The sequence below is a fragment of the Poecilia mexicana genome, unplaced genomic scaffold, assembly GCF_051168715.1.
Source record: "Poecilia mexicana isolate PSO_F unplaced genomic scaffold, ASM5116871v1 scaffold_2, whole genome shotgun sequence".
NCBI lineage: Eukaryota > Metazoa > Chordata > Actinopteri > Cyprinodontiformes > Poeciliidae > Poecilia > Poecilia mexicana.
In genome coordinates, this window is record NW_028263371.1 from 43,686,516 (window position 1) to 43,702,264 (window position 15,749).

At 40.1% G+C, this 15,749-nt stretch overlaps 1 protein-coding gene across 2 annotated transcripts in view; it reads right to left on the reverse strand.

Moving 5' to 3' along the window:
* The window catches only part of tanc1b (tetratricopeptide repeat, ankyrin repeat and coiled-coil containing 1b), a 97,918-nt gene that overhangs the window by 30,304 nt on the left and 51,865 nt on the right, over nt 1–15,749 (reverse strand). For both annotated transcript variants that reach the window (XM_088001322.1, XM_088001316.1), the window contains exons 5-8: nt 15,368–15,501; nt 12,886–13,075; nt 8,161–8,508; nt 889–1,011 (exon numbers count right to left, since the gene is read on the reverse strand). In XM_088001322.1, the coding sequence (XP_087857448.1) occupies nt 889–1,011; nt 8,161–8,508; nt 12,886–13,075; nt 15,368–15,501 (795 nt within the window). The remainder of the gene's footprint in view (nt 1–888; nt 1,012–8,160; nt 8,509–12,885; nt 13,076–15,367; nt 15,502–15,749) is intronic.

Below are 15,749 nucleotides of genomic sequence, written 5' to 3' on the forward strand. Positions count from 1 at the left end.
TTTGCTGATGTACAGGAAAATATTCAAATGTACTACTGCCTTCTAAAGTGCGCTTCAGTAGAAAGTGGAAAAATTAAGGTTTAATGTGATAGACCAAGTGAACTAGGAAGAAAAAGATCCGTAAAAATCTGTTTAGATAGGAAAAAGCTGATCACTGCAGTCAACAGTGGACAGATGTGGATGCTTTTCTTCAGCAGTCACGGAGAAACTAGTTAAGACACATGGAGCTAAATACAGAGAAATCGTGGAGAAAAAGCTGCAAAAGACTTTAGGCTGAAGCAGAGGTTTAACTTCCAGGGAAAACATTACGTAAAACTACATCTAATTTCAACCGAAAAGTTTCATTTCATTACATTTCAGAGTCAAATTCAATACAGGACATATGAATAGATTTGAAAATGTATCTTTGAGGATACTCTTGATTCAATCTGTCTAAGTTTGAGCTAATGGGCAAAAAATGTTGGCATGTGTACATCCAAAGCTAATTGAGACAGATGTCATCTGTAATCAAAGAGAATTGTGATCCTACAAATATTGAGTCAAGTGGGCTGAATAGAATGAATGACACCGTTTTCATATTTGAAATATTGTTAACGTACACTTTCCCTTCCACTTTGCAAATATTCACTACTTTGTGTTGGTCTATCACAGATGATTCTAATGCAGTACATTAAAATGTGTGGTTGTGACATGACAAAATGTAAAAAAAAAAAAAAAAAAGTCAGGTAAATACTTCTGTATGGTCTTAAACTCTACCTAAGAAATTTGGTGTTTTCAAGAACTGGTCGTGATAATGGCAGGAAAAACTTAACTATCCCAAATCTGGATATCGAGTAAGCGCAGCAATGTTCAACATGCAGCTAATTTGCAGTATTAACTGTCATTCACCTTTAGGGTCATGCGGTGGCCTCCCTCCTGTGTTGTGCCACGGCAGGCGAATGGACGTCCTCAGGGGCGTGTTACGCTGCTCATCAAGATAGCTCAGGTCCTCCAGCTTGGTGGAGCTGGTTGCTGCGAAGAGACACACGGGTCCAAAAAAAAACAAAAAAAAAAAACAGCCGGTGAACAACACTAAATCAGGAGGACTGCTTTTATTTCAAAAACTGCAAAAATGTGAGATGGGAAGAATCAGTAGTTGAAGATTTTGTTGCACACAGGCTCCATCTCCCAGAAGATGAGTGATGGTGATGCAAGCCAGTGCGCTTTGACATTTGACGATTCCTAGAGGCAGTAGTAGTAAACTGCAACTGAAAGGATAGCAGTATCTTATAGTTAAGACAGATGTGCTCTGGTTGTCTGATTTCCTCTGACAGCTATAGCACTAAGATGTCTGTCCCCTCAAACAGCACTTTTGTGCTGCAGGGAGAGGATGGACTACCTTTGTTTCTCCTCAGACAGAAAGAATAAATCAATCCTATGCCAGTTGCAAAGGCTTAAAGAAGCTTTTTATACTGCAAGTTTATTCAGACGTTCAAAAATGACTCATTAGAAACAATCTGCTGAGCATATATTCGTTATCCACATGCAATCAAGTGAAGCAATGTAAAATATTAGTAAGCCAATAAATATTTGATTTTTATTTGATTTTTTACCGTCTTAAAAAAAATGCACTTTGTAACTTGGATGTTAAACTCGCTCCAGATTTTATTTAATTTCAATCTGACTTTGTGCAGGGAGGAGTTGAGGTCTCCCAGCAGGAGACAATTTTGATCCCAAAAAATCTCCAGATTAACTTCTGGAAATGAGTCAGTGTGATTGCACAGCAATTTAGCAGAAGGTTGAAAGCATGAGCTATGCCCTGTTAATATAATAAAGATGTGTAACAGTGCAACAAGGTCTCTACTCCAATTGCAACTCATTTTTCAATCCCAACAGCATTGAGCTGTATTCTGGTTTGGCCTTGCAGAAGAGCAGAATCAAAGCCTCAGTTATCTTCTTTATCTGCCTCAGATGGGAGAGACGATCACAAACACTCATCTTCCCCTCTTCACTTACTCTCTCCCACACTGAGTTGCGAACTCGCTCTCTGGAATGTCCCACTAATTAAAACACGTCTGCTGAAACTGCGACCGAAATGAGAGGAGGCCCCAGAGTTACTTTTATTGCAGCAGACTGTTCCTGGACAACCACTCTAGACATAAACCAATTTTCGGCAAATTAAATAAAACGACAACCGCACAAAACCGACACAAAAAGAAAAATAGTCGGTGTAAACCACTACATGATGAAAACGTGCGCAAATTCGATTATGATGCTACGACTCCTCACACCCAGCAGCACCGGCAGGAAGCACAGCAGGAATTCGGGAAGACTCTTCCAAAGCACGGGAATACCTGAACAGCGGCGCTTACGGGGAAACCTGGGTCCACACGCTTGGCTAACGGTTTATAAAACACCCACATAGGATGAGCTCTCCAGGGATACAACAGCAATTCCTCACTTATTCCTCACAAGCAGAGCCAGTGGCAGCAGACAATGGCCGTCTTCTTCTTTCTGGTGCTCAGTCAGTCACAGCACCCACAACAGTAGGCACTTGCTAAATGAATGCAAAGAGTGTCACCCTCCCCGTCTCTTTGTACTTTTAACTCACGGATTTAAGACGTAATTTCTGTCCAGGTGCCTTATGAATTTGAATTTACATACTACCTTTGATAAGGAAGCAGCAGAGGGTGAAAAATTGGAGAATTAAATGAAACAAAAAGGTCAGCTAGGAGATTTAGTCTATGGGCTCTGAATACTTTATAATTGGTTTTAAATATACTATTCTTAAACAGACCTTTACAATAACTCCTGAGTGTGGGCGATGTTAGTAAGGAAAGAAAATTATTTGTCAGGATCAATAAGGTGTTTCAAATGAAGTCAAAGGCAATTTAAAAAGAAACTATTTTCTACAATGTGAAAGAGGCTCAGTCTGCCAGCAGAGCACAAGACTTTAGGCAGATAACAGGAAGGCACAAAAAAAAAATGTTGGAAATGTAAGCCACCTTTTGGGAGTCTCATAGAAAGGTCTGCATTTTGAACATAGAGCTGTTGATGTACAATGCTAACGTCAGTCAAAAATAAAAGTCAAGTAATGCTTTCTTTGTTTTAAAGTATTTGTGAAAGCATTTTATTATCGCTTCTCTCTCATGCATGCCGTTCATAGATCTAGTTATTATAGAGTTCTTAAATAGTAATTAAAACCTACTAAAATCAGGTAAACTTTACGAACACTGGATACCTGAAATCGTCCAGATAATCCTGATCAGTACATTTCTAAACAGAACAACAACAAACTTTAGTCGAAGTTACTGATATGAGAATGTTTTAACATTGGCACACCATTATCCCTGTCTGATATCCTCTGTGCTGCACATACATTCCCCATTTCTCTTTTTTTTTATCAAGTCCCTTTCAGTTTTGTCTACAAGTCCTTTAAAGCCAAGCCAAAAATGAAGATCACATTCAGCTGTGAACACCGTTCTTTTCCATACCGTCTGCATTTCTTCCCATTCATGCATGTGTGCTCATTTAAAAAAAAAATAAAAAAATCCCATTTGATGTCTTGAAGTTTGAGTTTGCAATGACTTTGAAGTCGTAAAAAATGTGCCAGGCTGATGAAAATGTGACTCGTTTCCCCCTCAAGCTGGTTTGCACTTTGAAATCTTCAGTTTCATGTTCCTCATGCCCGAGCAGAGAATGAGACAGAAACACCTTTGCTCTAAGATACCGCACCTCTCGGTTTCTCAACCCATTCACTTTCCTTGACACCACTCCGATTTTGTGACCAAGACGATCTCATTAAGTTCTGAAAAAAAAAAACAGAACAAAAAACGCAGCTTTGCTCTCTAATTCTACACATTCTCTCCAAGGGCCAATTCAAAATATTTGTTCACTTTAACACAGATGGAGATCTGAACGCCTGCTGTGATAAAGCTGAAGGCAATAGCAGCTAATTATTACTGCCATAATTATCACAGCCTAATCCTCTAAATATAATTTTTCTAACGCTCACCACAGTGGAAAAGAAAAGTTTGAACTGATCCACACATTATTTTCATTTTCATAAGCCTATAATGTTTTATGAAAGTCCTAGCATTTGTGTCGAGGCCTTACGAGCAAGAAACTTTCTATAGTGATGAAAATATATTTCCAACTGTTTTACTGTTTTCCAAATTGAAAAATAGTAAAAATACACAAGAATAAAGAGTTTAAATTTTGTATAGCTTCATAAGCTCAAAGCTGTTAATTTTGGTGCAAGAGGATTATTAGTATTTTATGAATATGTGTTGATATACATTGATAGCTACAATTATCAAATGTATTTTGTATCTATACTCAGTGTTCAAACAAAAAGAAATACAGTTTGTGAACTGATAGAGCTCATGCTAAACATTATATATAAATTAAGTGTCCTTTTTCCAGGTATCATAAGTTATTAACTTGCCTAATTGTAATATAAGTTATTGTTGGTCTTTAGCAATCAGCTGGAATTGAGGGTACTCAAAATAAATTTTGAATAACCTTGATTAGAGTAAATAAATACCGCAAAACATAAAAAAAACAACAAAAAAAGAATGATGTAATTATTAAAAATATTCAAGAAAAACAAACTTCATACAAGACTAGAGGTTTATGAAAATATATTTTTTTTCTATAGAAGTGCAAACAGTGGGATGTTGTCTGTCAAACTCTGAGGGAGAGACTTTATCCCACACTCTACTATTTTAAGACTGGGCATTTAACAAGTCCTGATCTTTCAGACGGGTGCCGCTGAGAGGGGTTTGCAAACTCAAAAAAGATTGATCCCTCAAAGAGTTTTTCTTTTCCTCCTGCTGTGACACAGAGGCATCAAAACAGCTCTGGAAACGGACATTTTTGAAGATGCCTCTGTGACCTTTCCGAAATGTGCCGGAGGGTATGAATGGCTTATCTGTTTTCGTTTGACTTGCGAACTAAACAGATTAGTGACTACATAAAGCTACGGCCGGATGTGAATTCCACGGCTCCCTGGAGACATCACAAACAACCATGATATGCCGTCTTTAAACAAGGAAACAAAGAGCAAATAAAAACAGCAACAATCATAAGAGCTCCCAGCATTCAAGATGAAGTGAAACTATGTCAACTTGCTGCGCTGGAGCAGACTGGTGCCAGCGTATATTTGATTCAGAAAGCTATTATTTTTTTGTTTATGCCTCACTGTTGCAGAAATTCAAGACACATTAGTAATTACAATCTGACCTCTGCAAACACTTCGGAATCACAAATTAGATTCTCAAAAAAAAAACAAAAAAAAAAGAGCCAAAAGGATTTTGAAAAACAGAACGCGTCTGAATTTTACCTTTTCAGACTCTTAGCAGAGAGACAAACCTGTCAGAAAATCTGGCTTTTCATTCTCCATGTTTTTTTTTTGTTTTTTTTAAAGAACACAAATGAAACTTGGCCCCATCATTTTTTTGATGAGGTAAGCTCAGAGCAAGACCGCTGCCAAAGGAAGAGACAACTTCAGAATATAAACAGCGAGTGCGTGCAACAGCCCAATACACGACATAAGGACCTGGAAGGTAACAAATCACTGCTAAATTAAATAAATGCACTGTGATGTCATTCATCTCCCACATAGCCGGGTTATTTCACACTCCAAATCTGAGCAACACAATCACAAGCAGCTGAACACGTGACTTAAAAACGGTGGAACTCCTTATTTGGCCAAAACTAATACGGATCTTTGATTTTGGTAAACAGGTCTGCTTTCTAAAATATTTAACTGAGATGCTTCAACAAAATGAAGCATGCTATACAGGGTCATTAAAAACTGATACATGTCAACGTAAAGATGGCAAAATCACAGGCAAGTCAAGCAGCACATTTTACAACATAAACACGCTGTCAGCACAAAGTCAAAGAAATTATTAAACACGGAGGTGGAGGATTGATAGTATGGGAATGCACTGCAGCCATGTTAGCTAAAATTTTCAGTTTTACTGCTCCTGGGGTTAGAAGTTTTTTTTTTTACTAAACATAAAAGGATGTTGTGATTAAAGTTTTCTCTATTTCTGTGAACACAGCACTACCCCTCCCCTTTAAACCAGCAAAGGTTGAGGTAAAAACACTGTTTTCACTTGTCTAAGATCACACACAATAATCCTTAATCCTTAAAGTGGATGATTGTCAGCTTTACACCAGGTCTCCTAGGCTTAATATCACATTGTTTTTACCCCTGTATCATATTTTCCTTAATGGTATTCAGTCAAAGTTTAGACAGAGTAAAACGTTAATCACTGCGATTCTGAGTCAATGCATCAGAAACGGGAGCAGCTTTCATTAAAATGAGCTCATCACCATTTCTTCTCCAAATATAATTTTCTTCAGGAGAGGCATCCGTGCCTCGCCGGGGCACCTCCGCAGCCCAGTCGCAGCCATAAATGAAGTCGTCTTACCGCGTCCTTGATGTCCTCTCCCATGGTTTTGTCACACAGCGTAAAATCTAAGGTGTGAATTGTCAAGGGCCCCAAGAGGGCAATGCTGCATAACTATGACATCAACCCATAAAACAAGCACACGTATACTGCCAAATATTTCCTGGTCTGCTAGCTTTATGGGCCACAGTGCGTCTGGCCTCTTAAGCTTTATGGTACAAAACATAATGGATAAGAAAGATGCAATCCAGTTAAAAAGGTTAAGGAAAACAATTAGCAGTCAGTGGACACAAAGTGCTTTTTGTTGTTACGGCTTCAGACATGCGACTTATTTTTTTATTTTTACAGTTGAAAACGTGTCCGCTCGAGCAATTTCAGTTCAGTTACCTGCTTCCAGAGTGGAAGGTGGCATATTTCAGTGGCAATACTGTACACCAGATGATTTTGTTCTTTGTCCCTGTGTAACCTCACTTTGTATGCAATATACCTCTTGCCGAAGAAATGTTTCAGCCTCTGTACACAACACATACTCTCGTCTGTCAAACAAATGCTGAAGTCATGACCTTAGTGTTTATGTTGTCAGTTCAAGCATCTATAAACCTGACCCTAAGCTTGCAGACGTTTTAGGTCCGGAAAAACAAAATCCAACTGTGCATACTGTCCCTTACTTTGTCACAATTTGTAATGTTACAGTTGCAAACCTTAATGTGTTCTATCACGAATGTATGTGACAGACCAACATAAAGTACTGCATAGTTGTTTTATTAATAAAAAATATGAGAAATGCGACACTGTGTAATTCTGAGCCTCTTCCGTCGATATTTCAGGAACACCTTTCACTGCATATACTGATGTAATCAGGAATGACTCTCCCAGGTTTGGACAGCTACACACTGAAATGTTCAACCATTCCACTTTGATTAAAGTACAAATAGGTGGACTTCAAACAACATTTGTTCACACCTATTTTATTTTTAGGGCTTTAAGAGTAAGTCATTACAAAACAAATGGCCCATTTTTCAAACATTTATCTGTAAAACATTTTAAAAGCTGTGCATCATTTTTTGTGGTTGTGGTTCAAAACCGCTGTACTTGCATACAGAGCTATGAACTACTACATCATTGACAGTATATTATACAGGAGAAACCAAACACCGACTGTGATCTAATAAAATCTTGGTCCAAAATAGAGTAGAAATTAATAGCTCATGAAGGCCAGTTTAACAACAGGGTCAAGGTCAAAAGCAGTCACAACAAAAACAGAAGCGAGGTGGAAGGGTGAGACCAGGGAGCAGAAAAGAAGGGGGAGACATGAGTGGAGAAAAGAGGGTACTGGGGAATATCAACAACTGTGACAGCTGTGTGAATATCGTGAGCCGAACCACAACAGGGAGCTTTAAGGGAAGGAATGCAGAACAGATCAACCAGACAGCAGGTTGTGCTTGGAGCTGACATAGCAGCCAGTGGCCGAGGCACAACACACAGCAGCTGCCTAATCCCAAACTTCTGCCCTGACGCCCAGCTGTGAAAAGCAAAACCTGTACTGATTTCTTTTATATCGCTTCCTGCTCCTGGCCATTTGTATCGCTCACCTGCTTGGACTAAAATGACATTTCACTTGCCAGCCCCCAGGCAGAGCTCTCTTTTATCAGAGTCAAAAGAACTTGACTGACGAAGCTTTTCACCAAGACGGCTACAGTAGCACATTCACACAGATAGCTTATTTGTAACATTTTCCAAGAACAGAGAACGTCCTTACCAGCGACAGAGTTTGGCCTCGGCATTATGAGGGAGGATGATGCCTGCGGTGGATACGGATTAGGCCCGTCGGATGTGTGACCTAGTGGTCGTGGTGGCCCCTGTGCTCCGGCTGGTGTGTGGGGCAGCGGCTGCTGCTGCTGCTGCTGCTGCGGGTCTGTCCTCGACGGGGTGTCAGCTGGTGTTGCCGTGGCACTACTGGACTCTTCTTCCACCACGGGAGAGCACGTGTCAGCCCGCACGCTCTGCGCCAAGCCATGGCACCCGGTGCTCCTTAGGCTGCCATCTTTACTCCACTCGAGGCTGGAACCGCTGCGGTCGTCATTCTCTGAGGAACTAGTGATGGTGGCTAAATGGAGACAGAAAACAGAATTTGAGCCAATGAGGAGGGATAATAGGAGGGAAAGAGGCGAGATAAATTAGAGCAGTGTTCTTTGTGTGATATGAACATTTATCAGTCTTAATCTTCACTGAGACACTGAGCTGTAATGGAACTTTGAATAACTCATTGCTGCTGCTCATTGCTCTTATCAACGCTGCTCTGAAACTCATTTTCAATCGACAGCGACCGTCTCTGTGCACTAATAAAAAAAAAAAAGTAGGAGGCATGGCAGCTTGGATTTGTTAAATTAGTTTAAGGATTTGGCTCAGAGGTCTTGCTTTAAATGAGACTATTCATTCAGCTTTATACGGTGAAAACAGTAATTAGATATAGCACAAACAAAAAAAGAAATCCACACCCAAACATTGAGGGAGAAAGAAGACTCAGGTCTAAAAACATTCAAGTTTAGACTGGAGTTCTGTTTAGGTGAGAACAAATCCTCCAATCCTATAAGAAAACCATCAAACACAAACATGTTCTCTGAGAGGAGAGAGGCGCACAGAAGGTAAAAACAAAAAACAAACATGGACGGAGAAATCAGTTGGCGACTAGAACTGCATGATCTTCTTGATTGCTCATGATGGGTGATTGGCCGTTCAGAAGGTGAAAAAAATCAGATATCAGCTTTGTTTAGAGAATGTATAATATATTTACACCATCAGTTCAGCAGCAAAAGCAATCTTTGGTTTAGGTGGAGCTACTGAGGAAAGAAATCTCATTTTGTTTTTGTTTTTTCCTGAGTTTTTCACAAATTAAGAGAAGGGCTGTGCTGTGGCACAGTTGGTAGCAGTCTTGTCTTGCTGGAAGAAGTTCTTGGATTCGAATTCTGTTGTCCAGTTACATAGTTTGCTTGCATTTTCATAATGCTATAGCTCTGTGTCATTATTGGTAAAGCAAGCACATGTGCCAATCGAAGTCATTCGTATGTACAATAACATCTCACCCTGCTCTGGATTACTTGCCATCCTAAACTAATAAATGGTTAATTATTCACATCTAAACAGACTTTTCTTTTACGTCATTTAAAAAGCCGTTTTCAGTAATAACTTCAGGGTCCCATGTCCCTTTTTATCCAGTCTATGTTGCTAAATAAAGGAATTCAATTCAGTACAAAGTCAAATTATTGTGCTTTTCAAACCAGTCAGGGTGAAACTTCAAAGAACAGGGAACATTAATCACAGACAGGAATCTGACGTGCAGCACAGCTTTGTTCTTTTCGTTGGAACTACTTTATCAAGGTAGGGGAGAGAGATGTTTCTCAGCCCAGTGGTTCTGATCATTTCCCAACCCCCTCTATTTGCACACAAATTAGTAAAACCCTGAATTTTAATTCAGCTTGATGCCTATGAGGGAAGAGTCATTACTTGTTGCTCTTCTAACAACGTTAGGTGTTGCTAATGCAGCTAAGATGAGTGAGGAAGAACTCTTTAATCTTGTCCTTAATCTTCGTGTATTTCACAGCTCCTTAAAGTATAAATTATCTCTAATATTTCTGTATTTCGGTGCCTCGTCATGAACGGTTGTTCACCTAACAGCTGCAGTCTTTTCCTCTGTCTGCCCAGAACAGTGTGGGGTCATAGACGTTGTTAGAAACCGGAAATGTGGGCTGAACCCAGGGATGTTATTTGTATTTTAACTGCTGAAGATTTAATGAGGGCAGAATTAAAAACCCTCTATTTATTCATTTGGCCCCAAATTACAACTATAACTCAATTTTGTCCCTACCACCAATGATGACAGTCTGTGCTGTCTAGGCTTCAAAAATGACAAATTTAGACAAGTGGAGAACAAAAGAGTAGTTGGACTCCACAAACTCGAGGAAAGATCCAAACACAAACCTCACGCGGGACACGAAGAAAGCATTGTGGTTAAAAACTCAAAGATGTAAGATGTGTTCATAGATGTTGAAGCATCACTTCACCAAGATTGGAAATAACTTAGTCTAAAAGCGTCACATTTGGGCTTATTTTTGTTCTGCTTTTTTACTTGATGAGTAGTTTGATTTATAAGAATGAATACTTAATTCACTGTAGATTAACCATTAAAGAATTATACAAAATCAACTCAGATTCATTCAAACTACTAAAACATCAGGTTATTCCCTCAGTTTTACATTTCTGTAATGAATACATTTTACAAATTGCATGATGTGAGGATTTCAAATTGAATGCATTCTGAACACTGAGGAGCCTCTGGTTAAGGTGCACACTATCTAGACCATCATCATTTTGCAGAATTCCAGCAAATGTTTAATCATGATTTGCATCGGCACCTCTGGCAGGAAGATAGTATATCACGGCCGTCATAAATTATTCAGCGCTGAGCAATAATATTACTTTAGGGGAGGCAGAATGACGGACTCATGGCAATCAGTTATAGAAACGCTGCAGAATTAGAAATCCAAATGTTGCGTTATGAATGGCTTTGGCACATATTGGTTTCTGCTGCAAACGTATCAAGTGAGTCAGTTTCAAAGCGCCGTGGTGTAATTGTTGTTAGCATTAGAATGCATTTTGCTTCACCTGTGTGAACTGTAGAATACTTAAAAAAAAGACAGACTGCAGTAAAAATGAAAACTTTATGGTACAGAGCCAAAGGTCCAATTACAATTTGTTACTCAATCATCCTTAAATACATGCGACGCCCATTTTCAGACCCTAACATCTGTGTGGCCATGTGAGAGTGTAGACGAATTAATGCATCAACAGACTATGCCATCTTCCTGTCAGCTTGCATAAATCCCTCGATGTCTTATAGGACTATTACAAGAGATCCAGCACAACGTCAAACTGCTACAACTGTCAGGACGACGCTCCCTCCTGCTGAAGCAGCTTCCTACAAACCAGCTGACTGACACTCAGGATGAATAACATGTCACACAAATGCTGCTCAGTCTTAACAAGCTTGGCAGAGCGACAGGTGACTGACATCGCACAGGTACGTTCCTTTGTTCGGCAGCAAAAACGACACACAGGGAATCAATTTTAACGTAAAGGGTCCTTATGTGAAACTCTTTACTTTCTGAGACTTTAGGGAGATAGGTGACAAAAAGTTTAAGAGTGTTTACAAGTTATTACATGCTTTGGCTTTTTCAGGGTTTTTCTAAATTCAACTGGAGATTTTACCACTGATGAAGTGAAGGGGGTAGTTCTGAGGCTGCAAAGATTCTGGTCATTTTTCTAAGCTGCGCTGTTAATTTATACAGACAAGATAATGTATTACATATCACCGACTATTTGAGCAAAGGTCATTTAAAGCCTACTTTGGCCTGCGTTTAGCTTTAAGCAGAAAAAAACGGTGGGGTCTTTGGTCCAAAAACTAATTTATTTGGGGTAAAATGTGCAAGTCAGCCCCAGAAAAAAAAATTGTGAAGATGCTGGATGCAGCTGGTGAAAAAGTGTCATTATTTACAGTGAAGACAGTCCAGAATTGACTTGGATTGGAAGATTACATAGAGAGGAAGAAGCTATTACTCCAAAAGTAAAATAAAAAAAAAAAAGCCAAATTACCTATTACAAATGCTCTTAAGGGAAAATTAAATTCACAACTTCTGTTGTCAGTTGGGATAAAACGACAAAGATTTCCCATAACTGTCACTGTTACTTCTGGAGGAGAAAGAGGTAAGGTTAAAAGTCTAAATACTCCATCTAAATTATGAACAATCGGGAGGTGGTATCATGATGCGGGGTCATTTTGCAGTAGGATGGACCATTTCCATTGACAAAATGGATGGCACCACATAGAATATCATGTGGAAATTGAAGCAAGATCTCAAGACATCAGCAGGGGAGTTGATGCTTGGGATTTCCAAATGGACACTGACCAAACACACTCTGGTGACCATGAGGCTTAAGGACAATAGATTCTATGTTTTTTGCATTACCATCACAAAAACTTTATCTCGGTTCTTTAGAAAACCTGTAGGCAAAGTTGACGAGGTGTGTGCCAAGAAGGTGGCCTACAAAAACCTGACTTGGTTACCAGCTCTGTCAGGAGGAATGGAACAAAATCAAAGCAAACTATTCTGGGAAGATTGTGCAAAAGATACCTAAAAGATTAGATCCAAGTTAAAAAATCTAATTCTACCAAATGCTGAACAAATGAATGAAAGCTGCTGGATTTAAAGGATACTTTTAATCTCTTAAAAAGTCTCCTGCTCATTATTCTGGCGTTTAACAAAGACGACCAACATTGGTAATACTAACTGAAAAGACTTAGTCGCAATCAGTAATTTTAAAAATCCCAACCAAAACATCCCTGCTAAGAGAGATTTATCCATTCTCACCGCGTTCCCTTGAACTCTAAAAGCTTGCCGTCAACGGATGGAGAGGCGCTGTACCGTACCTATGATCCCGCTGTCCTTGCTCTCCAGAGTGGAGCTGGGGCTGGTGATGGTCCCACAGGGGCTGGAACGACTGAGTGGGGGACGACTTGTCGTGCTGTTGAGAGTGGAGCATGGGCTGTCGGTGCTGGGAGATGCCGTGCTGCTGGTCAGGGTGGAGCAGGGGCTAATTCCCTGGCTGGTCAGAGTGCACTGAGGAGAGAGAGAGAGAGACCAGAAAAAAAGGGCTTGGATACAACAAGAAGGTGTTCGGAGATTAAGCAAAAATCAATGAAAGCTCAGGTAAGCTTATCACCAGGACAAGGAATCACATATTTTGTAAAGCAAGCAATATTTTTGAGTTTTATCCTGAAGGTAAAATGCAGCATTCAAAAAAAGAAAGCAAACAGAAAAAGGGGCAGATTTGATCTAACTTCACAATCTGTTTGACCTGAATCATGTGAAACCAATAGATGACATTCCTTAGCAAATAGGCATGGGTTTCACATGTGAGCATGACACACAAGCCGAAGGGTGTGAGCTCTGCAAACGGCACAAGCTAAATCAAAATACGCTGAGATCCATGTGTTAGAGAAGTATAAATAAACCCAAAGAAAAATGCACATTAGAAAAGACTCTGTCGCGACACAATAGACAGCTTTCTAAAGTCATTGCAATTATGAGGATTGACCCTAACCTGGAAGCCATCTCATGAGGATGGAGATTGTTTGACCATCTATTTTTAGGTTTTACTGCAGATTCTTAATTGAACTTCAACCAGAAGCATGTTAAGAGTTTCTGCTCTGCTTGGAGTCTCAAGTCTTTGAAAGCATCCAGCTGGTTTACTCTCTGATCTAACCAGAGCATCTTCTTCTACATGTTTGCTGCATCTCCTAAATGACTAGTCACGATCTGCACACCAGACTTCTTATGGCTTTCTGTCAACAAGGGCTTTCTCTTTTCCGTTTTTCGCGATCAAGGTCAGATTTGTGGCATGCATAGATAATTGTTGTGCTGTTGACAGATTCTTCCACCTGAGCTGTGGATCGCTTCAACTTCTCCAAAGGTACAATGAGCCTCTTAGTTGCTTCTCTGGTCAATACTCTTTTAGTTTTTTTTTGTTTTTTGTTTGTTTTTTTTTAAATGATGGATTCAACAATGCTCCGTGAGATTTTTAAAGCTCAGAATGTCACATTATAACCTAAACCTAAGTGATAAATCTCCCCATAACTTCATCGCTAACCTGTTTGTTGTGTTTCTTGGTCTTCATATTGCGTTTCAAGATATTTTGCTGCCTGAAGGACTTTCATTGATTTTTCTTTCTCTTAAAATGACTTTAATTGTAAAGTTGTAAACGTTTCAATGATTTAAACCTTAAACCATGTTTAATCATTAAAATTGTGAACTCCCATTTATCCTGCTTGACACATCAGTGCATGACTTTAAAATCATTTTACTCTTAAAAAGGAGAAAGAAGAGAGACTGGACTAACTGAATTTTCTTTGCGTTTCTCCAATCTAAGGTTGAAACAGTAGGAATAGAACAGTCAGACTAATAAATAGCTGCAACAGCGTGATTAATAACTTGTAGAGCCGTAACGTTAACTACATGGCATTCTTTCTTTTTATATCCCTCCTTTCTGTAAACAAACAACCCAGTCGGAGACCAAACTGAGACTTCATAATTAGCTCTGAGGCAATACTAAAACACGCCGAGTTAAAGACGTGCTGTAAAACAGCGTCACGGAGGAAAAGAGAACTGCTTGCAGATGACAGCAACGTGCTCTGGGAGACCCGTGCACAAAAAGCCCCTCAAAGTCTAAACCATCGACCCACTCGTACTGGCCGTCCCCTCCTATGACACCTCCTGTAATGCCTGTGATTTATGAAACACTTCCAAAGCCTCCATCACGTTCCTAGAATCACCAGCTCAGCGTCAAAACATGTCCTGGACATGAGATGGATGAGGAAAGCGCAGCATGCTGGGCTTTGCTCCACACAAAGTCCCAGCTTAATTAGCGGAGCCAAACAAACTGAGGCTCAGACCTAACATAACTATTTCTGGACCCGGGCTCAGATGCTCTTGTTACATTCTCCAGAGCCGCCCCTGAAATAGCACTTAAGTTACAGCACGACACCAAAGAGCTCGCACAGAAATAAAGGCACATGCAACCAATTTAAAATCTCCACTTACTTTCCCTTGTACAAATTTAACGCTTCAAGTTAAGTAGTCTCATAGTTACCATTGCTTGTTGTGGGGGGAAAAATGAATCCAACACGTACAGCTTGCAAACTTGTCCATAATTCACTGAGGAAAAATAAGTCAAGTAGCAAAATAATAATCCATTTTACTACTGGAGTGTGACAACTATCGTCTCCTCTGATTAGCTTCTCTATCTGTGAATCTTAGTGCTGCAGCAGTGGCAGCAGCTGCTGCTGGGTGAGGGAGAGGAGGGAGGGAGGTGGAGGGAGGAGGAGGGAGGGAAGGAAGAAAAAAATTAAATACCTTCTTTTCATTCTTGTCGTCCATAGGTATGCGTGCTGTGCCCGGGATCCCTTCTCCCAGTAAAAAGCCCAGCCTTGTCATCAGTTCCTGAGTGGCAGGAGAGGAGGAGCTTGGCTGTTGCTCCGCTTGCAGCTCTGGAGATGAGAGAAGGAGTAAAAAACAGAGGGAGAGAAGTGCAGTTAGCCGGGAAGATTCCCTCTCTCTCTCTCTCTCTCTCTCACACACACACACACTCTTTCTTCTGGCTGGGCCACACAGGGCCACGCTGCATGCCCTGCCCTCCTCAGCTCTGCTTTGAAATGCGTTGCTGCACTCCTCCAGCAGCTGCTGATGTACTGCAGACCCGTAGAGGGCGAGAGGAGAAGACGAGTAAGGGAGAGCG